This window comes from Ochlerotatus camptorhynchus, unplaced genomic scaffold (assembly GCF_037179485.1).
Source record: "Ochlerotatus camptorhynchus isolate MF236.1 unplaced genomic scaffold, CSIRO-AGI_Acam_v1.1 ptg000209l, whole genome shotgun sequence".
Classification (NCBI taxonomy): domain Eukaryota; kingdom Metazoa; phylum Arthropoda; class Insecta; order Diptera; family Culicidae; genus Ochlerotatus; species Ochlerotatus camptorhynchus.
Window position 1 is genome coordinate 1,925,628 of NW_027040699.1, and position 27,728 is coordinate 1,953,355.

The 27,728-nt window shown below is 42.1% G+C and overlaps 1 protein-coding gene across 3 annotated transcripts; it reads right to left on the reverse strand.

The window, feature by feature from the left end:
* Positions 1 to 1,257: 1,257 nt before the first annotated feature.
* Positions 1,258 to 27,728, reverse strand: LOC135703169 (transcription activator GAGA-like). 3 transcript variants are annotated; one of them, XM_065224288.1, is made up of 8 exons: positions 26,726 to 27,728; positions 20,150 to 20,208; positions 16,692 to 17,091; positions 9,871 to 10,155; positions 2,162 to 2,543; positions 1,940 to 2,092; positions 1,577 to 1,881; positions 1,258 to 1,413 (listed from the first exon to the last, which is right to left on the reverse strand). In XM_065224288.1, exons 3-8 carry the CDS (start codon positions 16,881 to 16,883, stop codon positions 1,261 to 1,263), a joined length of 1,470 nt encoding a protein of 489 aa, XP_065080360.1. In that variant the 5' UTR covers positions 16,884 to 17,091; positions 20,150 to 20,208; positions 26,726 to 27,728; the 3' UTR covers positions 1,258 to 1,260. The 3 variants fall into 3 exon arrangements, with proteins under 3 accessions (XP_065080360.1, XP_065080362.1, XP_065080361.1); XM_065224290.1 differs by having other exon boundaries at positions 20,150 to 20,204; positions 26,720 to 27,728; XM_065224289.1 differs by having other exon boundaries at positions 26,720 to 27,728.

The following is a 27,728-nucleotide window of genomic DNA, read 5'->3' on the forward strand; positions in this document are numbered from 1 at the left end:
CACCTAGCTTTTTTTTTTTATCTCTCAATGCGCGCATTTGTGTTAGGTATTTTCCTCCAGTAAAAAATAATTGTTTGAAAATTACTTACTCCTCCGCACATTTACACCATCATAACGACGATACATTGATTAGTACCTACACATACATATGTCCGGAGAAGAAAAAAATGATTCCAAAATGTTCGCTGTGCTGATTTTAACGGGTCTGATGTCTGTATCCGTCTGCCGGTAGTGTGCTTGCATCTATTCCTAATCATTTACAATTATTATTCTTGCAATCTTTTTGTATGCCGTGTAATCAATATTCATATATAATCGTTACTTTTCTGAGTTTATCAATAAGTTGCTATGTACAAAGCGATAAAATATACCGTGTAAGTGTGTGTGTATGTGTGCTTTTTTTGTGTACGTGAAATATGAATCCTTCATCTAATGTTTGATTTTCGTTTAAAAAATATATAATAAGATTATCATGAGAAAAGACCTAACCTGTCGGTTCGGCATTATGCATAGTTTTGAAATTGAATAACTTTACTCTGCCGATTCGCTAAAATTTTACTAAAAAAAAAACTGTATCTCATCATTACTTTTCTTATGTCCACTGACTAAACAAAACTGTCTTCCCTTTTTGATACGTTTTGCAACGTAATTCCTTACTCCTACACGCGATCAAAAAATGTAGGTGATGTAAATGATTTCTATTTTCCTAGTTTTGGAAAAACAGGAACCACTTACCCAACTCTGCCCCAGAGTTGACCATCAACTGCATTCAATAAATTAGAGAATTAAAAAGTGCTTATAGGACGACGCCATGTCACCTTCGGCGGTGTTACCTCTATTGTTGTTGCTACTGTTGCTGCCGTTACCTCCATTGTTGCTGTTTCTGTTGTTGGTGATCGCATTACGATTGTTTGCTGCTGCTGCTGCTGCCGCTGCCGCCGACGTAACGGTAACGACAGTCGTTTCCCCAGTCTGGGTACCCACCTGGTGGTGCTGCAGCTGCTGATGATGCTGCTGTACGTCGTCTTCATCATCGTCGTCCCCATCGTTAGTGGCATCGATGATAACTCCGTTGGCATCGACGCCCGCCGTGCCAACGCCGCCATCCATTACTACTTCTTCCTCCTCCTCCACCACAATGCCTTCGCCCGTTTCCTCCTCAATCTCCACATCTACGCCACTATCGATGATGCAATCGTAATCGACCCCTTCAACTATTTCGTACACGTCGCCCCCGTTGTCGACGTCATCGTCATCGTTCTAAGTCAAACGATTCGGCTGATCCGGCCGACGTTCCTCTATCGTGTAGACGGTATTGCCGACGCGGAACAGCTCCGTGTGAGGGCGCAGCGTTGGTTCGTGCGTTGCGATAATACCGGCCTCGATCGACTCGCTGGTACGGATTAGAGTGGCCTAACGAAATCGAAAAAGATTATCATTAGCATTATCACAGCATCGTTCTTTTCTTTAATGAATAAATTAGACCCCCGTTTGCCGTTTATTAAATTAGACCAATTCAAAAGCCAATCAGGCCGGGCCTTGAACTTTGATTCAATTACCATTCTTCCCAACGTACCTGATTCAGATTTCCGATCGCTAGCTGATGTCCATCCAGCGTCTGTACCTGGGCAATCGAAAGCGAAGTCGTTCCATCGGCGTTCTCGTGCTGTGTTACCACGTGCTGTTGACCGTTTGCCGCTGCCTGTTCCAACTGCTGAGCCTGTGCCTGGGAAACCGTTACCGATATCGTTCCTGCCGTTTCGATGGTGGTCTGCTGCTGCGCTTGCTGTTGAGCTTGGGCTTGCTGCTGTTGTTCCACAGTTGTAACGGTTCCGTTGCCTGCTGTGCCGCTGGTGTTTGCCTGTCCTCCATTTGCATTGCCTGCCGAAGAAATCGAATACACCATGGTGTTCTCATCGTCCAACATGACTCAAATTACCTTGCTTGCTCTTCTTGACGCGTTCCTTCTTCATGCCGGGTTTCTTGAAATGCCTCAACTCCAAGTGACGACGCAAGTTACGCGACTGACGGATCACGGCTTGGCAGATCGGGCAAGTGGCTGGTTGTTCCGATTGAGATTTGTTCTTGATTTCTGCAAATAAAAAAGGGAAATCATTCAAACTTCCACTGGGACGAGAACCCCAAGAAGTAGCCCACTTACTGATGATTCCGTCCTTCGAGTCCATAACCGAGCCTCCGTCCACAGCTTGCGATTCCTTTTTGATGTCCTTGACGACGTTGGCCGCTTCCTCTGCGCTGTTAACGATGATCGTCTGGATGGTGCCTTCCTCGTCCGTTTTCATGACCTTGGCCGCTTGGGTTCCTCCAGCGGAGACGGTAGCCGTTGCCTGTTGCATGCCGGTGGCGTTCTGTCCTTGCGATTGCGATGGCTTCTTCGTGCGTTGCTTGCGCTTGCGGGTGGGCAAAAATTGACTGATGACATCCTTGGTGACCTCGTCGCCCATCTGTTCCGGTGTGATTGTTTCGATAACCTGGGCCTGGATGGTCTGTGTGGGGGTCAGTGTCGTGATGAGATCTTCCGTCTGTTTTGGGAGGAACAAAAATGTTAGCATTTTTCTTTTTCAACGTGCCTATAATGCATTTGACTTTGCTTGTCATTTTAATATTGTTAAACAGATAAGTGTTTTTTAACTTTAACTTCTAGCAGGTAGCGAACGTTAGGTAACATTTAGTTGTTCAATCCGCTGATTTCAGAGCAATGGCCGGAACATATTCCGGCGAGTATGGGTCTTTAGACTAAACCTAAAATTAGCATACCAACGCCCGGGAATTCCCATAGAATTATGCTCCGGATTATTTTCTCGCAGAAACTTCTTGAAATTATTCTCGGAATTCCCTTGTATTTCTCTTTTAGTCACTAGAGTACTCCTCAGAATTATCATGGAATAATCCTCAGAATTCACTTCCAAATTTATTTCTAAACAAACAAATGGATTACACTTAGCGGCGCCGGTGGTGTAGTGGTAAGCGTGATTACCTCTCACCCCAGCAGGCCTGGGTTCAATCCCAGTCGGCGCCGCCGGGATGTTTTGAGGCATAGCAATCTCTGGAAGTGAAGCCTTTGATCCCCGGTTCATGAGTTGATGGGTCGATAGGTACGATCGAGGTGTGGTAGCTGACGCCAGGGAGTGTTTACGATAGTACAGTGCGCAATTTTTACAATGGAAGGGCGAAACCAATGTTGTTTACCAACAAAAGTGAAAATAGTAAACGACAGTTTAAAGGAAAAAAAACAAAAACAAGGCGCATAGTATTGGGCGAATTGTTGTTGTCATACATGTTAGGGACGATTTAATGAGGGCGTTTTCTTAACGTTCCACATTTACGGGCGAAATAATAAAATTGACGAGTTTGCAAGAGAAAATGAACAACACTCAACACAAATAAAATTGGATAAATTCTATGATCATACATATAAGCATTGGAATCGAGCAATGAGATGGGACCCATGACAAAAGATCTTAAAGATAAAGCACTTCATGAGAAAATACGAGGAGTGCTTTACCGGCCTCATGGAGCGAATAGCCTCGACAGAACTGAGACTATCCGTAAATCCACGTAAAACTGGCAAAGTCCGCATTGTTTGGGACGCGGGAGCACGCGTTGGCGCCGTATCGCTCAACTCCATGCTTTCAGCAGGACCGGATTTACTAACTCCACTGCTGAAAGTCATGTGTGGATTCCCTCAGCGGCACTATGTATCAGTAGGTGATGTCCGTCAAATGTTCCACCAGATGCTTGTCAAGGCAGCTGACTGTCAGGCTTTGCGTTTCCTATATCGACAAGACACAGCTCAGAATCCAACTATCTATGTAATGGACGTCGTAATCTTTGGAGCTTCATGCTCCCCTTGCCTGGGGCACAGTACGTAAAAAACTTGAATCATCAACAATACTTCTTGGACAGCAGTGATACGATCGACGAGGCAGTCAAGATAGTTGAAGAGGTACGCATGATATAAGGCAAGGCTGGATTTGAAATCCGAAATTGGCGATCTAACTCCGAAGAAAGTCTGCGACGGGTCGGGGTTAAGTTAACGATAGCGGAACGAGTTCTGGGAATGACATCCTGTAGATGACATGTTTATATTTACTGCACAGTTCCGTGACGACCTGCTTTCTCTACTATCGGGGGAAATTGTGCCAACAAAGAGGCAAGTTCTCCGAGTGGTCATGAGCCACTTTGATCCGCTCGGTATAAAGGGCGAACACGAAATTATTGCGACACCGAAAATGTCATGCCAATTTTCTTATAATGTTTAGAATCAAACCAAAATTTTAGGGTAGTTTTATACATATATTTACTTCAAAAATCAAAAGAAAAGTTAATCGATGGAGCCTTGAGTGTAAAATTGAACGCATTTTCGCTTGATGCCCCCATCAAAGTCTTTACAGTGTCATCCGGTACCAGTTTCTCAGTTTTTTTTCCATTTTCTTAACATGTCCTTCTCGTCTTTGACTGTCTTCTTGCTCTTCCGAAGTTCTCGCTTCATTATTGCCCAGTACTGCTCCACCGGGCGCAGCTCCGGACAGTTTGGCGGATTCATGTCCTTTGGAACAAAATGGACAGAATTGGCCTCATACCACTCCAGGACACTTTTAGAATAGTGGCATGATGCCAAATCTGGCCAAAATAGCGGAGCTTCGTCGTGCTGCTGCAAGAACGGCAAAAGGCGCTTCTCGAGGCACTCAGATTTGTAGATCTCGCCATTTACTGTGCCCTTTGTCACGAAAGGCTCACTCCTTAGTCCGCAAGAGCAGATGGCCTGCCAAATGAGATATTTGGAGGCGAACTTCTTAAATTTGTCGTCCACATCGAACTTTTTTTATCTTGCTCTTGCCGGTGAAAAACTCCAACCCCGGAATTTGCTTAAAATCGGCTTTTATGTATATACGTTTCGTCGTCCATCACACAGCAGCCATATTTTGTCAGCATCTTCTCGTAGAGCTTCCGTGCCCGAGTTTTAGCCGTCGATTGTTGCCGCTCATCGCGGTTTGGGAAGTTCTGTACCTTGTATGTATGTAGTCCAGCTCTCTTCTTTGCATTCTGGACGTAGCTCTGCGACATGCCGATCTTTTTAGCCAAATCACGGCTTGAGACGTTGGGATTTGCTTTAATCATCCGCTTCACCTTTCCCTCCGTCTTTTTGTTCTCCGGTCCCGGTTTTCTTCCAGCTCCTTTGCCGTGGTCCAACGTCAACCGCTCCTGGAACCGCTTCAACACTCTGGAGACGGTTGAATGGTGAATGTTCAACATTTTTCCCAACTGCCGGTGCGACAGGTCAGGAAATTCCAGGTGTTTGGAAAGAATTTGTTCTCTCAACTCGCGTTGGTTCACCTCCATTTTCGTTGAATCGAAAAACACGACTTCGAGTTTGACAGCATGTACACAATACACATCAATGAGAAAGTATGCAAAATTTGGTTGATTTTTACCCAATGGTAAAAAAGTTATGCCCTTTTGAATGTGTCCCAATAATTTCGTGTTCGCCCTTTAGTGGCAACCTACACAGTACATGGCAAAATTTTGATCCAGGACGTGTGGAGATCAGATGTGAAATGGGACGTAGCAACGAAAAACGTTCACGCGGTACATGTTGAGGTGGTGTACTCTTTGTCAACAGCTTCATGTATGATGGCTATTCGTCGGTTTGTGGCACGAAGAGGCGCTCCACAGAAAATTTATAGCGATAATGGCGCCAACTTTCGAGGAGCTGCCCGTGAGTTAGCGAATGAAATCAAGGTCATTAATCATGACATAGCAGTAACGTTTACCAATGCAGAAACTGAGTGGATTTTCAATCCTCCTTCCGCCCCACATATGGGTGGGGTATGGGAGCGGAAAGTACGTTCCATTAGGGAAGCCTTGAAGTCTCTTTGCTACAATAATCGACTAAACGATGAGGAGTTGGTGACCTTCTTAGCGGAAGCAGAAGCAGAAGCATAGAAGCGATTACTCCGAACAACTTTCTCCTCATGAGCTCAAGTGACGCGAATACCCCAGCAAGAATTCCTTTCGATGAAGAGGTTTCTTTAAGAACAGACTGGATATTGATGGAGAATCTACTAAATCAATTTTGGAAACGGTGGATTCAGGCGTATCTACCCACAATAGTCAGGAGGACCAAGTGGTTCAACGACGTTCGTCCACTACAGGATGGAGATCCAGTTGTCATTGTGGACGAAGCGGTTCGCAACGGATGGTTGCGAGGTCGGTTCGTTAAGACATACCCGGGAACGGACGGTCAGGTGAGAAAGGTCGATGTTCAAACTTCGTCGGGAGTTCTACAAAGGACAGCGATCAAAGTAGCCCTTCTGGACGTCCTAGATAGCAGTAAGGCCATTCAAGGGTAAGGCATTACGGGTCGGGGTGTTACAGAATTTGGACGATAGACCCTTTTGATCGCTTCAGCATCAACTCAGCTTGGACGAATGTCGACTCGCAACGTCGAATATTTACGATAGCGAACCGATGTAAACAGAAGAACGCGTGCAATTACAGATAAAATATTGCTATGGAAGCACCAATATAATTAGTTTAAACTTAGTGAAAATCGTACGCGAACGTGAGTACTTAACTGCAGCTATTAAAATACTTCATAAAGAATTTGACCCATCTCATCATTAGATAACCTAACCTCAAAACTAAATAATTGGCTTGGAATTCTCACGAACCGAATTGTCACTGTTAGAAAACTAATTTGTAAGTCTAATTTCATAATTGCTATGCGTGAATGTAAAACTAAAGCTAAATACAATTACAGTCGAGTTGCGGAAAACCGAACTACGGAAAAGTTTTGTAACACCAAGGGAATTAAAGAAATATTCCAAGCGTAAATTTCCAAAGGATAACTTTTCAAGAGAATTATGAAGATCGATTTGAGCGCATTATCACGAGAATTATTGAGAATATGTACTAAGAGAATTGTAGCACAAATTATAAGAATCCTGATGAATGTGGGCGTCTTAGTGGAATACCTGTATAATGAGAGAGAGAGAAGGATTAGTATTTTCCATTTAATTCCACTACTTTATTTGCTTATCCTTGACAGATACGCGTATTTCGTCTACAATGTGCAGACTTCTTCAGTGTCTTGTACTAATACTCGACTGTCGAGTATTAGTACAAGACACTGAAGAAGTCTGCACATTGTAGACGAAATACGCGTATCTGTCAAGGATAAACAAATAAAGTAGTGGAATTAAATGGAAAATACTAATCCTTCTCTCTCAAATTATAAGAGTTTCCTGGATGGGATTTCTAAAGTGGTATGCAAAGAATTACTTCAAGGGAATGAGAGAATCATAATATTATACAGGAAAATTCTGAAAGCAACTTTGAAGACATCTTGGAATCAGTGGCGTCGCGTAACCTCACTTTTTACCTGTTCAACAACTTTGAAAACGTTATTTAGGGGTATGCTTACATTCAAATCAGTTTCAAAAGGCACAGGATCTTCTAGTTTCACTTATTTGTATCCATTGGAATCAATATTGTTTTATTTGTTTACGTTTTGTGAGTTGTTGAACAGGTAGATTGAGGTTAGGGCGACGCCACTGCTTGGAATGATTCTAAGGAAATTCTAGAAATCTAGGAAATTATCTACTCAATTCAGGAATCGAAAATATTTGAAGATCCCGGGTACAGAAATTTTCAGGATTTGGTAAAACTTTTAAAACTCTGCGACACTGAACAGTTTTAAAATCAGATTCTGATCTAGGATTATTTTTTTAAAGGGCAACCTTTCTCAGGACTTTGGAAATGTGTGAGACTCCGAAGTGACTTAGAATTTTTTGTATGATTTTAAATCCTAGTCTAAGAAAAAATAAAAGATGTTAAGTGCTTGCCCTCTGAAAAACAAATCTAGACTAACATTTGAAAGGGGCGGAAGAGGAAAAATGTACTTTTCCTTTATTTAACGTCGGTCTCTGTTCCGCAATCTAGTGCCAATCACCGACGGATATCGATTGCCATCGATTGACGGCAACGAATGTGCAGGAAGGCAGCTTCCACACCTGCGTAGGATATCGCACCCATTCACAACATACATGGACCGGGACCAACGGCTTTACTTCCCTTCCGAAGGAAGACGTGACCAGAGATTTTTATGCCTCAGAAAAATCCCACCGACCTCGGCTGGGATTGAACCCAGACCCATTGGGGTGTTAGAAAGCAGTCACGCTTACCACTACACCACCGGCGCCGGCCAGAGCCAAAATGTAAACAAACCATATTGTGCCACATTTAGAGAGAAAAGTTCAAAAACTACTCGATAAACACGAAAAATTAGAAGAAAATATCATTTCAAATCATCAAAAACGTTTCCTTTCACATGGCGTATTTCCAATTTTCAACTCTATAATACATTAAATTATTTGGTTGCTATGCCTTGCACCAAAACTACGAATTATATTGTTTTAATATGCAAAACGTACTGATTCTGTACTAACTAGTAACGCCCGATTCATTTGAAATGAATCCGATTGATATTTCACGTGTAAACAACGAACAAAAAAAAAATCTCCGGGCGTAATTCCACTCTCACAAAATTTTCGAACGAAGAACCAAGGCGGAACAACAAACAAAAAATCCCGGGGGTGTATTTCCACGGCGTATCACCAGTGTTGGCAGTTCAAAGGGTGGAAGATTAGGGGGGGTAACAACATGCAAGAAATTATCAGGGCGTATGATGTTTTCTTCTCAATTTCACGGCAAAAAAAACTTTTTTTAGTTTTTAGTGATGCATAATGATAGATTACACTATTAACTATATGTCAAGCTGATAAAATCATCCAGAAATTGGAAAGTCGTGAAATAGGGCCTGTTCATAAACTACGTAGACAGTTTTTTGGGATTATTGACCCTCCCCCTGCGTAGACAATTGTCCATACAAAAAAATTAAAATTTGTATGGGCCGTGAATAATTGTCAACCCCCCCCCCCCCCTAAACTGTCTACGTAGTTTATGGACAACCCCATAGGATTAATTTTTAGGTCTTTAAAATTCGGAAGCGATTTTTTCGATATGGTGATTTTGGAAATCCACCCTTTTCAAATGTTAGTCTAGAAATGTAAGAGGAAAAACAACTCATGGAAATAACGCTTGGTACATTCTATTAATGAGGTTGTCGAAGCTCTCCCCATGAGCATCCATCAAGTTGAAGAAAGATGTAAAAAACAACTGGTGAATGCCACTTTCGGTGGTGATTATCATTGATCTGGTCATTCCCGAGAATCACGACATTCAGCTTCGCTAGCTTAATCGAGTGTGTTGATGTGTGAGCCCCCCGGCTTCCGTCTAATTCCGCTAGCTTTTTTGTAAATCACACAGCGGAATGCGTAGGCATTGTTTTAAATTTATTTGTCGTTTCGCTTTTTCTCATCATGGTACTGTTCACTCTTTTTGCTGTGCTTTTCACCATCAACAGCGAGGATTACGTTTTGCCTGCGAGCAGAGATTATCAATGGTGACATTCACTTGTCATGGCTCTACTTTTCACTGCGTGACAAAACGTTCTGGTAGCGATAGTTAGTTGATGCGTTGTATATCATGTGATGAATTAGCCCTCGGCTAAAAATCACTTTAATAATGTTTATAAAAAATTAATGCGATGAAGATTCACTCGTAAGTGTCATGATATTTTACACCACTGGTTTCTACTCCAGATTTTTTTTAGGAGGAGGTGTGTCTTGAAAAAAGTCATAGCTTTGTTTTATTGAAATTGAGTTTTACAGCACCAATAGAAAAACAAGTATTCAACTTCATTAACTGTCTAAAAAGCATTAAAAAATATATACTATTACAAACAAAAAAACGCCTTCCCCTTTTTTGGAAGTCAAAGTTACTCACGCAAACATTGTTTCCAACGTCGATGACCGCCTTGACTTGCTGGTGCTGCGGTACCAGCGTCGGGTGCAACTGAATCGATGTGGTGTACGTTGTGTTGTCATCCTTGTGGGACACGGTCTGCGGTGCCAGGCCCTGGATGTTGAGACAGTGTGCCGCCTGCAGGAGTGACGGTAGCTGCGAGTGGTCAACACTCACCTCGCCACGGTAGACGAACTCGAGCAGGGCCTCCAGATCGTTGGCATTGACGCCGGCCAACATGACGACTGGATGCTTGCATGGTGTGTTCTATTTCGCCAATCCGTCCGATAGTTTCGTTCCATCCAGCCGACGATGTGAGGAGTGAAAGAGAAAGAGAGAAAACAGAGAAAAGAAAAACCAAAACACATCATTATCGATTTCACAAAACAGCCACCCCCGCTCGCAGCTCATTCATTCGCAATCCATCCACACCACATGCCAAAAGAGACCTCGTTGAATTGAGAATCTCATTCCAGCACTATAAAACAGCAGCAGCACAAACCACGTACAATAAGCAGTAACATCATCATCATCATCAGCAGCAGCAGTACAAAATCAAAATATACAGAGCGCAGCAAAAGAAAAGTCAACCTCTTCTTACGCTCACTTATCTTGCTCTGCAAACAATTCTCCCCGGCTCTCCACGCTGCTTGATCTCACTCGACCCTCTTCTACAATATTATTATTATTATTGGCATCGCACGAGTTCGTCTCTTTTCTCTGGCTGCTGTGCTGCCTGCCTGACTGATATGCGGTTCAAAACAACGGTGCATCATCCCAACCCAATCAAAACCATCTATCCCAATCCAGCCTCAGAGCCATGCAATGCAACCATGCCTGCCAGATCCAGAGCGAGCGAACGAGCGAGCGGAGCCGGAGCCGGAGCATCGAGAAGGAGCACAAGCAAGCAACAACTATCGGAGCCGCGCACTCTCCCAGAAAAGCGATAAAATAAAGTAGACCATTGGTGAACGGAGTGATGTTGCCAGCCAGCAGCCAGCCATTCACCGCCAGTCAGTCAACCAGTCGTGTGCGAAGCTTATTTCAGTTTCTTCTATACAGTTGTCGTTCGTCGAAAACTTTGCGCTGCTACCCTCTTCTACTACTACTGCTGCTGCTGGTTACGACGATTGCTAGCTACGAAAGTAACAAGCAAGCATATACAAACATACCTAAGTCATATTCAACCTATTCGTGTCGTATCTATGGTGAGGACCTGTGGGTATGAACTATCAACTAGCGCAGAGTGAAAGTGTTGGGAATATCCGGTTGGATAATTCAATGAAGGTAAAAACGTCCCAGTTGCCGAGTTCAATTTAATCCGTGATAATTCGAAGGTCCTGTGTTGCTGATTGGCCGATTAGAGGTCGAACAATTGAACTGATTGACTTTGAAAAATTGCCCCACTCATATAGCTGGGTGCGATATCGATACCTTTTTAGCTGTCACTTTTAACTATGGCAATTCCCCACTGACCATTTTAGCTGCAGAACGGCTTATATAGGTATATATGCAAAAATATTCATATGTAACAAATCTCGATGAACATTTCAAATGGTCCTATCTGCTTTGATCGATTCTCTTCATCGACTTTCTCTTTCGTTAATAACTCAGCTGCAAAACCTTTCCCTGTTGTATTTGACGTTTTGGACGCTAGATAAGAACCTCCTTTATCAAACTATGTGGTAGAATTAGCGCGAAATCTGTTTGCATATCAGTGGTTATGAAAAGAGAAAGTCGATGAAGAGAATCGATCAAAGCAGATAGGACCATTTGAAATGTTCATCGAGAAATGTTTATCTCAGTGGCGTCACCCTAACCTCAATCTACCTGTTCAACAACTCTCAAAACGTAAACAAACAAAACAATATTGGTTCCAATGGATACAAATCAGTGAAACTAGAAGACCCTATGCCTTTTGAAACTGATTTGAATGTAAACATGACCCTAAATAACGTTTTCAAAGTTGTTGAACAGGTAAAAAGTGAGGTTACGCGCCGCCACTGGTTTATCTGTATAAGCTGTTCTGCAGCTAATCCCCGTTATTCTGCGAGTCACGTGACTCTCTGTCACCGGTGAGGTGACAATCGTCATCTCGTGTGAGGTGACTCTCCATGTAAATCAGGAATGGTTGTGAGACAAAAGGTTGAAACCCCAATATACTGAGTAAAGCAAGTTTTTTCAACTGAAATGCTCAAAAGCCATTTATCGCAGTTGAATTCTTCTTTATATAATAAGCAATTCTTGAACAGACAAAACCAATCCAAACCAATAATCCATCTGAAAATTCTCTCATAAAAGTAATTTCTACAACTCGGAGTTGACTCCTGCGCAATTCTTTGACAGACAAAAGTTTTTGAACAATCCAACTGAAAATGCTAAAATCGAGCAATGACGAGGAACTGCATCCCAAACCCCATGATAAACAAGGAGCGGATGCATCCAATGAAACTTTTAAGCGCAAAATAATCATTACCAAAATTCGGTAAGATCCTTCTATTGCATTATTTTATGATTCTTCAATATTGTACAAATATTTACACATTACACACAACTACGTACGGTACTGGTACGGTATGTCCACGCATCCTTCCACCCCTGTAGATTCAAGAAATGTTCCCATTCATTTCCAAGAATCATCTTTGCGGCAAATACAACGCAGTAGGCCTGGCCGTATTGATGTTTATATCATATCTCAGATATGCTGTAAACATCAATTAGACAAGAACAATGATTAGACCTCATCTAACCTAATCATTTTCCATGATGCTTTCTCGTACTGGCTGCGTTTGTATTATATTAGATTAGATTAGATTAGAATCCAACTGAAAATGCTAAAAAGTAATTTCTCACTCTTTAAGTTGACAGGCGCAAAAAGTTTTGAATAATATCAGACTGATATTTTACTCAAATCATTTCTCCTTCATGGAGTTGACTCCTTCTTTAAGCCTTTCGGGACGACTTTTTTCTTTACATTCTGTATAATCTGTTCTAAGTACTTCAAATCGTCCCGGAGATTTGATCATTCGATCTATTGGATAAACCAAGTATGGAACAATATCCCCAGCTTCAAAACATGTCCTAAGGACTCAGTGGCGTCGCATAACTTCACTTTTTACCTGTGCACCAACTTTCAAAAACAGATTTAATACCATATTCATATTCGAATCGGTTGAAAAACACACTTAATCTTCTAGTTAACTCGATTTCTATCCATTGCAAGCAATATTGTGATAATTGTTTATGTTTTGAGAGTTGGTGCACAGGTAGATTGAGGTTAAGGCGACGCCACTGTAAGGACTGTTCATTAAAGAAAGTGGACACCTGTTTATCAATGGTTCAGGGTTAAAACGTAACGAAAAATTGTGAATTTTCGCTCAGTGTGTTTATAGTATTTTGGCAACACACCTGAACAATAAAAAATAAAGTGAGAAATTTCGAACCATGGGTCGGATCAGCTTATCAACTCTCAGATTAATTCTGCACAAATGGTTTTCCGAAAAGTTGTCGTTTCGAGAATTGGCAAAAAGCGTGAAGTGCAGTAAATCTACATTGTTCAAGATTGTCAAGAAGTTTGGAGAAACGTGTTCTCTTGAAGATTTACCGAAATCTGGGCGTAAAAGGGGGCATCGGAAAGAAGCTGGCAGCAGTACGCCTTTTGAAATCGCATAAACCGTGTTCCGTTCGTGAAATACATCATAAAACGGCTTCTACCCATCTACCGAAAGCATACGGATCCTCCATTGTTTTGGCCGGATCCGGATCTACGTTGGAGATGCTCAAGAAGAAAAAAGTCGATTTGTTGAAAAATGTCAAAATCTCCCAAACTGCCCGGAACTGCGTCCTATCGAAAGATACTGGGCAATAATTAAACGACATCTTAAGAAAGATGGAAGAGAAGCAAGCTCTGTTGACTGCTTCAAGAAAATATGGTCTGCAGCACAACGAAAAATTAAGAAAGTTGTGCAGAATCTAATGGGCTTTATCAAGAGAAAAATCCGAACGTTCTTCAGAAATGAGAAGTAAATATTCAAACTCACGTGAAATCGGTCATATGTATGTTATTTTTTTATATCAATAGCATCGAAACATATTCAAACAGATTCATAGAGGCGGTGGGTTGTATTCTCAATTAGTAACTGTGCAAGTGCATCTATAACACTAAGTTGAAAACCAGAAAAAGCTCGTTAAAAGAGCGTCAAGGCAGGTAAAAAAAGATACGTATCATTTGTGAATGTCTTAAGTTCTCCAAATCGCTTTGAAGGTATGGTTTATAATTGCGTAGATTTATGGCAAAGCCTACGTTCTAACGAGAGAGACAGAAGGATTAGTAATTTCCATTTACTCCCACTACCTTATTTGCTTATCCTTGACAGACACGCTTATTTCATCTACAATGTGCAGACTTCTTCAGTGTCTTGTAATATCGGTCAACTTTATATGGCATATATCGCGAATTGGTAATTACAAAATTATTTTTTTTCTACTGTTAAACGACTTTAAATCAAATTGTTGTTTGTGTTCCATTATATTAATTATATTTTAATCGTTAAACTATAACGGAAATAATAAATTATTCAATGTTATTCGGCTGTTCGATGGGCAACTCGAAATTTGCCTTTATCGAATGTATGGAATTTATGTGTAAATCAATTATTTTTCTCATAATTTTGAGTATAACAAAAGTTAAGATTACTGTTTTGTATGTCTTAAAGGGTGATACGGTCAAAATTTGGTCAATATCAACTTGACGTATTTCTTTCAATTTTGCATTTAAAAAACCTGAACACCCCTCATTTTGAAGGTGTGTGTGTGTAGAATGTTGCTCTTATTTTGATTTTGGAATTCACTCTTCAGTTGTCAAAATGCCGTCCAAGCAAGAAGAGCAGCGTATCAAAATTTTGCTCGCGCATCGCGAAAATCCGAGCTACTCGCACGCAAAGTTGGCAAAATCGCTAAAAGTTGCCAAATCAACCGTTACAAATGTAATTAAAGTGTTTGGGGAACGTTTGTCGACAGCCAGGAAGTCTGGATCGGAGGGAAATCGAAAACCGGAAGCCGCTGAGACGACAAAGAGAGTTGCCGGTAGTTTCAAGCGAAACCCTAACCTCTCTCTCCGAGATGCCGCAAATAAGCTGGGTGTATCGTATACAACTGTGCATCGAGCCAAAAAACGAGCCGGACTATCGACTTACAAGAAGGTAGTGACTCCAAATCGCGATGATAAACAAAATACGACGGCCAAAGCGCGATCCCGGAGGCTGTACACGACGATGCTGACGAAGTTTGACTGCGTGGTAATGGACGACGAAACCTACGTCAAAGCCGACTACAAGCAGCTTCCGGGACAGAAGTTTTATACGGCAAAAGGAAGGGGAAAGGTAGCAGATGTTTTCAAGCACATGAAACTGTCAAAGTTCGCAAAAAAATATCTGGTTTGGCAAGCCATCTGTACCTGTGGCTTGAAAAGCAGCATTTTCATAGCTTCCGGGACTGTCAACCAAGAAATTTACGTGAAAGAGTGTTTGAATAAACGTCTGCTGCCTTTCCTGAAGAAACACGGTTGTTCCGTACTGTTTTGGCCGGATTTGGCATCTTGCCATTACGGTAAAAAGGCCATGGAGTGGTACGCCGCCAACAACGAGCAGGTGGTTCCCAAGGACAAGAACCCTCCCAACACGCCAGAGCTCCGCCCAATTGAGAAATACTGGGCTATTGTCAAGCGGAACCTAAAGAAGACCAAAAAAACTGCTAAGGGCGAGCAGCAGTTCAAGGCAAACTGGCTTTCTGCGGCGAAGAAGGTGGACAAGGTGGCTGTACAAAATCTGATGGCAGGGGTCAAGCGTAAGGCCCGGCAATTCGGATTTGGAAAAGCGGAAGCCTAACTGAATATTTTTCCTGAATTTTATACTAATTGAACTTGAAAAAGAAATTTAATTTGATTTTTTAAATAAACGATTTCACCGATTTACACGCGTTTTCCCTTGACCAAATTTTGACCGTATCACCCTTTAGTTAGTGATTTTTTCTCGCTTTTCAGCCTTGGGTATGAACATTACCCTCACTTGTTTTAAAGTACTGTATCCAAAAATTAAACTTGCTCTGAACTATTTAATCTGGAGAGAGAGAGGTATAAGAAGTCCTTTACAATTCTAAATCTATTGATTGAACCGGGAAAGTGAGTTTTAATCATAACAATAATTAGTTTTTCACGTGAGTTAGCAGTTTAACTGCAATGCTCCTTGTTTAGCCTTCCTATTGGTATGTTCTTTATGGATAAAGCCTTACGTAGTATAGTCACAACATGAGTACCCTCAATGATCTCACAGCACGACTGTAATTCTGGAATGTATGGGAGATTTTTCAGACCTAGATTTGACTTGTTATAGTATCTTTTTAGCTCATTCGTGGCTTGTTCAGAGTGAGTTTTGAACTTGTAAAGTTCAGCATGAGAGTGGTCGACTCTCAGCGGCTAGTTAAAATCCAATAACTCTTATCGAGTTATTGATTATTTGTCAGATTTTGTAAAACACATATCTATTACTTTTAGTCGGTAGTGTACTGACAACCCCATACAAGTCGACGACGACAACGCACTCATACAACACACCGCGAACCATCAGTCACTCTTTACTCGGTCGAAAACTTAGTAGATACTGCCGCTTGCTCATTCCTATCTACGTACCTTTCTGGGTCCGCCTGACGACGACCCCAAAGGTATAGCAGTACTTTGCTGAGGCGGGGGACGGTGCTCGGTTTATATTACTATACAGCTTTTAGGTGGGAAATAAATTTGGACTTACCTTTAGCAGATCCAGCAGAAACGGACTGGCGGCACAGAGCACTATCTTGTGTGCCGGAAAGCTTCGGCCACCGGCAGCCAGCGTTACGTCGACCAGATCTCCGTGGCATCGGAGCAGCTGGACGGCGGACACTAGCGATGTCCCATAGTCTCCCCACGTTAATGAGTACAGTGAGTTTATCGGAAGCGACATTTTCGTTGCTCTTTTCTACAACCGCACTTCTTTTTCTCGTTTGCTTATTTCTCGTCTTTTTCTTATTTGAACTGCTGCTGGTCGTATAGTACCGCTGCTGCTGCTATTATTATTCCACACACAGCACTGCTGCTGCTCCGCGCTCTGCCCGTATACACGCTTTCGGTGTATTTTCACTTCACTTGAAATATTCTCTGCGCCTTTTTCTCTGGTTTTGACGTAGAACTACGTCTTTGTCGACTATACTGGGGTGCAAGTCAAAAAATATGTGTGGTGAAGGAGTGTTAGGTTTTGAACGCTTGTAACTTTGTCATTTATAGATGAAATTAAAATCCAAATACGCCAATCGATAGGATATTACATTACGAACCTGTTGAAATAAATATTTTTCCAATTTTTCTGTAATTAAACTTTTGAAAATGTACAAATGATAATGTTATCACTGTTTTCATGAAATAAGCCTTTTTCGCAAACCCAGTCATCATAAACGAATACCACTTGGTTGCACATCATTCTGCTTGAATCTGAAAAGATATAAATCAGCGCTGGTCTCATGCCACTGCTCATTAACGCTTCGGACGGCGTGGCGCTTGGTCCTGCAGTAAGCAGGACCAAATCAGCAGCTTAAGGTGGATCACGGCGTGACCACAATGAGGAAAAGCACACACGCCCTTCACAACAATCTCTCGGCCCCCCCCTCAACAACCTCTCCTACCCTCCCCCACCATCAAACCTCTCCTACCCCCCCCCCCCCACCATGAAACCTCTCCTACCCCTCTCCCCACCATCAAACCCCTCCTACCCCCCCTCAAATACCTCTCCTAAACCCCCCCCCCTCAAATACCTCTCCTAACCCCCCCCCCTCAAATACCTCTCCTACCCCCCCCCCTCAAATACCTCTCCTACCCCCCCCCTCAAATACCTCTCCTAAACCCCCCCCCCCCCCCTCAAATACCTCTCCTACCCACCCCCCCTCAAATACCACTTCTAAAACCCCCCTCATCAATAACCCGAAAACGAGACAGACTTTAATGATCCCTTTTTTCCGGGAAATAAATTTTAAACATACCACAATCATTAGTAAAACCAAGTTTTACCAAATTTGAACAAAAAATTGCATTGAAGACATGTTTGATGACATTCAGTTGGTGAATTACACACAACTGACGGTAAAACATATCTGGTGCCTCTATATATGCAATTATATTAACATCCAAAGTCCATCCTATTTTACATATTCTGCACAAAAGAAACTTTCTGCTCCGCCCCATTCATAAAAAACTGCGGGAAATCCTATCAGGTTCTGAACCTGAAAAGATATAAAACAGCGCTGCTGTCATGCTTTTGCTCATTGTCGCTTCGGACGGCGTGGCGCTTGGTCCTGCAGTAAGCAGGACCAAATCAGCGACTTAAGGTGGATCACGGCGTGACCACAATAATGATGAAACCCCCTCCCCCTTTCACAACAACCTCTCCCCCTCCCCCTTCACAACAATCTCTCCCTCTCCCCCCTTCACAACAATCTCTTCCCCTCCCCCCTTCACAACAATCTCTCCCCTCCCTCAACGACCTCTCCTAACCCCCCACCACCACTCATCAACAACCTTTCCTAACCCCTCCCCCACTCATCAACAACCTTTCCTAACCAACCCCCTCCCCACCCCTCAACAACCTTTCCTAACCCCCCCCCCCACCCCTCAAATACCGCTCCTAACAAAACAATATCTATGTGTCAGCCACATAGGGGAAATGACGCCTTCGGCTTGCAAGACTATTTTCGGCAACCCAAATTCAAACACTATTTTCACTGGATTTTCTTACGAAAACACTTCGCTGAATGCATGCAAACGATTCTTTATGCTTTCAGCTTCAATTTGACTATATTTTTACCACTGGGAAAAAGCAATCTAGCAAGGTTTTCTTGAAATGAAACACACACACTACAAATTGTAGCTGATTTCGAGTTGCCGATAATAGAACAGCAGATTTACATGCAGTTCAAATGGAACGGTTGCCGACAATACTCGCTCTCACTAGAGAAGATTGGAGCTTTTTAAAAGCGTTTCAAAACAGTTTTTGACAATTCTTTCGACTGAAATTGTTAGAGCAGCTGGCAGCAAAAGATTGTAAACAAACCAATACTGCATATGTGTGCGTTCCTCAGAGAAAAAGGCTATAGAAAGAAGGTCGCTGCTTAGGTTGCCGAGAATACGTAAATTCCCCTACTTAAAATATGTACATTTAAAAACCATGCGTGACCACTAGACTGATGCAAAATTTGAAATTTTCGCTCCACAGTGCTCAAATGGTTCCAAATTGGGCCCTGATAAGCCTCCCAAAATTTGAACTCATTTAGTGAGAAACTGACTTGGCACAAACCATTTGAAGTTTATATGGGAATTACTATGGAGAAACCATAATTTCAGTTTATATCTATCTCAAAATTCACCAGTTCACTCTACTTTAGAAAATGATAGCTGAACTTGTTGAAAACCACTTTTCGATCAAACGTAAGGAACAAAAATTATTAATGATTCAAGTCCCTGATGTCTTATGATTATGCTCAATCAACTGTTCAGCAGGCAACATTGGTGTTTATGGCGCGTAGAATAGAGGACAAAAATCATGGCTACTATGTCACACTGCAGAATACAGTGTTGCCCACAATACAGTTGCTTAATCTTGCCATAAGATTATCAATCTCTTAAAAAATTAATAACTATTTAATTTGACGTTTGGATGAAAAATGATCTTCTGCAAAGTTGTAGCTGATAAAAATTCCCATAAGAATAGCAATAAAATGTGTTAACAGTACAATGTGTAAAAAGGCAAGAAGACAATGAACAAAAAGTTTTGTTTTCCCATAGTAATTTCCATGTAAACTTCAAATGGTTTGTGCCAAGTCAGTTTCTTATAAAATGAGTTTTCTCTTTTGGAGGCTAATCAGGACCCGATTTGGCACCGTTTGAGCACTGTGGAGCGAAAATTTCAAATTTTGCATCAGTCTAGTGACCACACATACTATTCATTTGCGTGTAAATTTCATGTGTACTTCTGAGTGGATTCTGTTTATGTGTGGTCAAATGAAAATCATGTGGAATTTCACATGGATATTTGTAAAGAAAATGTGTAAATTGTTTTGAATCAACCATAACCGAAACATTGAAATACTTGAAAATTTTAAGATAAAGTATAATAGTCAAAAATGCATGAAAAACAACAATTTTGTGTGGTTCTACGTCATACTGCGGTCGTGTCTAGGACACAACCCTTTACTTTTTTTACTTGTTTCACTACTAAACTCACTTGCCTCGTCGTTCGCTGCCTTTCGAAACAAAATTTATATTATACGTGCGATCCATCAGTGTTGCCGCGATGGTTGGATGGTAGTTTATATTATTTATTGAATAATGATGATGGCCAGGTTTAGTTTAATAACATGTTGCAATCAAATTTTGGCGAATTTCAAGCTTGTCAAAGCTTTGCTAGATTTTTCTATAAGGAAATTCATGTTTCGTTTAGGTTTGGGCGATCTTTGGAAGATCGATCTTTTTCATCCCGATTTCCGATTTTTTTGATCGATTCTTTGTCCACGAAAAGATCGAAAAAATCGATCTCTTCTCTCGATCTTTTCAATCTTCAAAAAAAAAATAGCTGTTATGTTTTGTAATTGTATTTACATAAAAAACGATTTACTTTCACCCCAGCCTGCGTGATAAACTTAACGAAAATAACGTCAACATCAGCATCGCTGCCTACAATGGCATCACTATTTGATTTTCCGATATTTATTAATAAAGCAACATTTGAAGGTTTTCGCTACCTCCTTCCTGTGCTCATTGCTTACCGTCACGACAACATGTAATTGAATTTCATGGAGTACCAACGTAAACAAGTGCATTAAAATAAAAATCAAAAGATCGATCTACTAAAGATCGATTCTTTGGTACCGATTTAATCAGTGGATCGATTCTCACACTTAATCTAGTTCGGTAAAATCTCCAACAGCCGATTACCTCAGCATTTACTTTTGCTGATATCTCTGCAAAATATCTGTTTGATAGCTGATATCTCAGCAAAATGTTATTTGTTAGCTGAGTCTCGGCAATTGTTTGACTGAATCTCAGCAAAATAAATTGCAGAATTACTCGGCTGTTGGAATATCGGCGAAAAAATTTAAGTAGTGTGTAGTAGCCAAATTTATGATCGATCCGTCAAGATCGATCTTTCTCTTAAGATCGCCCAATCCTAGTTTCGTTCTCAGGTTTGGTTTTTGTGTGCATTGTATAGAACGTATTTTACATTGTTCTGAAGAAATCACCGAGAAAAACACATTGACGTCCACAAAGTCCACAAACAAATAACATTATTTACGTAATAAGCTCACTTAATACACATGAGAAAATCGGTAATCACTCGTAATAATCGAAATTCTCCCTTTCCCGATAGTGCTCTTGGTTTACGTGGGCGTAGTACTTCAGTTGGCGCAGGATGGTCTAATAAGTTTAATTACAAAAGTTGATAGGCCCTTTTCAAATGTATCGCAAGATATCGTTGTTTTTTAATGCAAAATTCAAAGAAAACTGTTGTGAATTTCTTCCAGTGTATACAAACAAATATTGATTATTGCACAATGATTTTGAAGTCTATGTTCGTGCTCTTAATTATAAGCTCCATGAATACGAAGATTTACGAATAAGGACTACGATTGGAAACTCGGAACATGGAACTGCAAATCGCTCGGCTTCCCGAGTTGCGATAGGTTAATCTATGACGAACTTCAACCACGCAACTTCGAAGTCGTAGCACTGCAGGAACTTTGCTGGACGGGACAAAAGGTATGGAAAAGCGGGCATCGAGCGGCTACTTTCTGCCAGAGCTGTGGCACCACCAACGAGCTGGGAACCGGCTTTGTAGTGCTGGGTAAGATGCGCCAACGAGTGATTGGTTGGCAGCCGATCAACGCGAGGATGTGCAAGTTGAGGATTAAGGGCCGTTTCTTCAACTACAGCATCATCAACGTGCACTGCCCACACGAAGAGAGACCCGACGACGAGAAAGAAGCATTCTATGCGCAGCTGGAGCAGGTGTACGACGGCTGTTCGCAACGGGACGTCAAAATCGTCATCGGCGACATGAACGCTCAGGTAGGACGGGAGGCAATGTATAGACCGGCAATCGGGCCAAACAGCCTGCATGCCGTATCGAACGACAACGGCCAACGATGCGTGAACTTTGCAGCCTCCCGGAGTATGGTAGCTCGAAGTACCTTTTTCCCCCGCAAGGATATCCACAAAGCCACCTGGAGATCACCTGACCAACACACAGAAAACCAAATCGATCACGTAGTAATCGACGGGAAATTCTTCTCCGACATTATCAACGTCCGCACGTACCGCAGTGCGAACATAGATTCGGACCACTACCTAGTTGCAGTATGCATGCGCTCAAAACTCTCGACGGTGCATAACACACGTCGAAGTCGAACGCCGCGACCCAACATTGAGCAACTACGGGACGCCGGAGTTGCCCAGGACTACGCGCTGCAGCTGGAAGTTGCACTACCCACGGAAGAGCAGCTTGGCGCAGCTTCTCTTGAAGATGGCTGGAGGGACATCCGTTCAGCCATAGGTAGTACTGCTGCAGCGGCACTAGGTAGTGCAATCCAGGACCGAAGAAATGACTGGTTTGACGGCGAATGCAAGCTGTTAGTAGAGGAGAAGAATGCAACACGGGCGAGAATGCTGCAACACCGCACGAGATTGAATGTGGAGCGATACAGACAAAACTCGGTTTTCCGAAGGAAGAAGCGTCAGCAGAAAGACCGAGATCGCGAGGCGATGGAAAATCTGTACCGCGTAAACGACACACGGAAGTTCTACGAGAAGCTAAATAGTTCGCGAACTATTCTTCGCGAAAGGCTACGTGCCGCAAGCCGATATGTGCAAGGACTCACGGTAACCTTCTCACGAACGAGTGTGAGGTGATTGAGAGGTGGAAGCAGTACTATGACGAGCACCTCAACGGTGAAGCAGCAGAAAACGAAGGTGGCACGGCAACAGACCTTGGAGCACGCGCAGAAGACGACAGGCTACCGGCCCCTGATCTTCAAGAAGTTGAGAAGGAGATCGGTCGGCAAAGCAAGTGGTGTAGATCAACTACCCAGTGAGCTATTAAAATACGGTGATGAAGCACTGGCTAGAGCGCTGCACTGGGTAATTGCCAAGATTTGCGAGGAGGAGATATTACCGGAGGACTGGATGGAAGGTGTCGTATGCCCAATCTACAAAAAGGGCGACAAGTTGGATTGCTGCAACTACCGCGCGATCACACTGCTGAGCGCCGCCTACAAGATACTCTCCCAAATTCTATGCCGCCGTCTGTCACCATATGCAATAGAGTTCGTGGGGCAATACCAGGCGGGATTCATGGGTGCCCGCGCTACCACGGACCAAATTTTCGCGATTCGGCAGGCTCTGCAGAAATGCCGCGAATACAACGTGCCCAACACATCATTTGTTCATCGATTTCAAATCCGCATACGACACAATCGATCGAGATCAGCTATGGCAAATTATGCACGAGTACGGACTTCCGGATAAACTGACGCGATTGGTCAAGGCGACGATGGATCGAGTGATGTGCGTTGTTCGAGTATCGGGGACACTCTCGAGTCCCTTTGAATCTCGAAGGTGGTTACGGCAGGGTGATGGACTTTCGTGTCTGCTGTTCAACATCGCGTTACAAGGTGTGATCAGAAGAGCTGGAATAGACACGAGTGGCACGATATTCAGGAAGTCCATCCAGCTCCTTGGCTTCGTCGATGACATTGACATTATGACACGGAACTTTGAGATGATGGCGGAAACGTACATCAAACTGAAGGCTGAAGCTAGACGGATTGGACTTGCCATCAACGCATCAAAGACAAAATACATGTAAGGAAGAGGTTCTAGGGAAGACAATGTTAGCCTCCCACCCCGAGTTCAGATTGACGGTGACGAAATCGAGGTGGTTGATGAGTTCGTGTATTTGGGCTCACTGGTGACCGCTGAAAATGATACCAGCAGAGAAATTCAAAGACGCATTATGGCAGGGAATCGTGCCTACTTTGGACTCCGGAGGACGCTCCGGTCGAATAAAATTCGCCGCCGCACGAAGATGACTGTCTACAAGACGCTGATTAGACAGGTGGTCCTCTACGGCCACGAGACCTGGACTATGCTCGTGGAGGACCCACGCGCCCTTGGTGTTTTCGAACGGAAGGTGTTGCGTACCATCTACGGTGGAGTGCAGATGGATGACGGAACGTGGAGGAGGCGAATGAACCATGAATTGCACCAGCTGCTGGGAGAACCATCCATCGTCCACATTACAAAAATTGGGCAACTACGGTGGACTGGGCACGTCGTAAGAATGCCGCACGATGACTCAGTGAAAATGGTTCTAGAAAGCGACCCAACAGAAACAAGAAGAAGAGGCGCGCAGCGGACAAGGTGGATCGACCAAGTAGGTGACCTGCGGACCCTTCGCAGACTACGAGGCTGGCGAACTGTGGCCATGGATCGAGTTGAGTGGAGACGACTTCTTCGGACAGCAGAGGACAACAAGGCCTTAGCCTGATTGGTAAGGTAAGTAAGAAAGTTTTGTACAGAGATACAGTTACTATAGTATTATGAACAACATAAATACCCAAAATACTTCAATCTCCCTTATATATAAATTAAATAGCCCTTTCAAAATATTACGCGAGAAATCACTAATTTTCCCTTAATTTATATGAACATCCCTGTCGTTTTCTACGCTTACCTGAAATTCTTTAAATTTGTTTAATGTTCCGGCAAATTTTATGATACATAGGTATTCATACTTTCCTGAGGCATCTTAAGTTTTCGAATCATGGAATTCTCGGAATATCCCAACGATTGTAAGTCGCTGCAAAGTTCCTTAAGTGCAGTGTGAGGTTTAAAAAATGTTGTAATTTAATGTTTTAGTACACAAAATTTGAAAAATATTTACCAAAATGCCTTCGAAATAAGTTTCATTCGATACCCTTCAAATCACCTTCCAAGAATTAAAATTGAACGTAAAATAGCAGAGATATCTCGATTACTTTTTGGAAAAGACGTATCTGCTTTTGTAAACAATTCATTTGATCGTCAATTCGGCATAACTGGTAGCTCCCCACGCATTCTAACACCACTGTTAGGTAGGGGAATATTTTGAATGTTTTTTTTTTTTTGGTGATCCCAAACGTTTGTTCGGGAGTGTATCTGTAAATTTGTTCAAAATTACATTGTAAAACAATCGAAAATCCTCTTAATACTTCGTCAAAGTGGCTGTATCCTAAAAATCTAGTCAAGTCCATGTGTCTTAACATTTTTTTTAAAGAGAGGAAGAAGTATATTGTTTTCCAATTTGGCATCAAAGATCACGGATTTATCCTCAAAGGTGCGGAATCACAAATTAAAGTGTGCTTTGATGATGTCTAGACTAACATTTGAAAAGGGAGGAATTCCAAAATCACCATGTCGAGAAAATCGCTTCTGACTTAAAAATGAATCCTATTTCACGAGTTTCCATTTTCTGGATGGTTTTATTAGCTTGATATATATTTAATAGTGTAATCTATCATCATGCATCACTAAAAACTAAACAAAAAAGTGTTTTAATGACGATAATGAAACAGCAATAATTACTCATTTTTCTCGGCAATGGCTGAACCAATTTTCGTGCAGCTTGTTCCATTTTGTTTTTATTTCCCATTGAACCCTATAACACTGCATGCCGATCGGACATTTGTTTTCGAAGATATTACTTAAGTGCAACTTGTTCCATTTTGTTTGTTTCTATTTTCCATAGAAATCTATTGAATTTCACACACAACCTCAAGGTTGTTAAATTTTGCCCTACCTGTGGTGTTAGTTAACGTCGGTGAAGATATAGCTTATTTCGACAATTTATTTAACGTTTACAGTTATTGTTCAAAAAAGCAGTTACGGGTATTTGAAGTTTGCATTTGAACTAAATTACATCCAGTTTATAAACTATTTATATTAATTCATCCCTTGTCTCCCAGACATGGATACCCCTTGAGAACTGATATTGTGTGTCAAGCATGGACAACACCCAGATGTGCCCCAACCAAAGAAATCACAATATGAAATGAAGCTCTAAAATACTGGTCACCGGAGGGTGGATTAATAAGGGTAACATTTTCAATCGAACTGATTCTAAATAATAAGTAGTAATAATTAGAGTAAGGACTTAGTTGTTTGAAGACGGTGGACGCCTAGAAATCCGGTTAAAAATTGTGTCGATGACCATTCCGTTAAAACAACCTGTACAACATCAAACATTTTCCTAATAGAATATCTTATAATACAAGTAATAATTGATTACTAGTCGAATTCGACGTGTATTCAAGGGTAAAATAAGAAAAAAACATATTGCACGAACCTATAATTTATGAAATTGACATAATCGTTTAGGCCCATTTCATAGATTTAATTTATCAAATATTATGGCTGATGTTTTAACAGGACCTAATGTTGAAAGCCCCATATTTTGATTTACTAAATACTTAATAAAACATTTTAATTTGTAACATTCTGATCAGGGATCAAGGATACTCGAAGATAAGCCATTATATATGTGAGCAAATTTGCAAATACGAAAAATAAACACTATTTTTATTCACAACGTTGGCAGGGAACGGGTTAACGTAAAAACGAAAATAGTAAATAAACAGAGCTCTTGTTTGTTGCGGCTCTTGCAGTGCTTCATGTGCTCTACCATCCAAACACGCAAAACTGGCATCACTGACTGATACGTACGCTCACCTCTCACACCACTACTCTTCTCTTCTGCTTTGTGCCTGTGCTTGCTGTGCTACACTCCTCTCCCACTGTGCACTACTCCACTTCTTCTGCTGCTGCTGGCCCAAAAGCCAGAGCTTCTTGCTCGCACAACGACCAACAACGATGACGACGCTCACGCCTCTCACTCTTGCTCGAATGAAGGAAAAAAAATTGATTTGTAAAATTTCAGCGTTTTCTTCAGCAACAAATTTTCGATTCCTCGGAATTGGACGCACTACGATGTTTCAAAATATTATCCCGCTGGAACGGAGGGTTATCACTACTCCCAAGAGGGATTTCTTCCACTGCTCCGGGGGACTCCGGGAGCGTATAATCCACCAAGTAGAGCTCACTCTTCGCAGCTCTTGCCTGCTCTGACCACGGAGCACTTTTTTCCTGCTTCTTTTTCTACACTGCACACTTTCCCAAGATGTCTCTCCAACAACAACGACGTCAGCCAAAAAAGAGGGCCACAGCCAATCGAGCAAATTCCCGTTCGATTTTTACCCACTGAAACGCGTCGAAAACTGCGCAAAACCACCGAAAAACGACGCACCGCGGTTGGAACTCGCGACTAGAGGTCCTATTGCCACCGAATGTGGCCGCTTCGAGTGGGATTTACGGCGAAAATATCCTCTAGCTGACAGTGTCACGGATTGATTTCCACTTTTTTCTCAGAGGCGCGCACTATCCAACAAACACGACAACACTCCCGAATTTCGATTGGCGTTTTGCTCGCGCGACGACTCTAGCAAGCGACATCGACGACGGATGATGAAAATTTTCTCTTCCAAAACTCTGGCACTTATTTTGTAGAAAACAAGGGATCACAAGAGCCAAGCTCCCACCACCTTCAAAAATGATGATCTTTCGACTCAGCTATGCTCTTGCGCTGAATTTTATGCTCGTGAGCTGTACCACACCGACCGAATCGAAATAAAAAACCAAGAGCGATATTATTTCGAGAAAGCGCTTCCACTTCTTC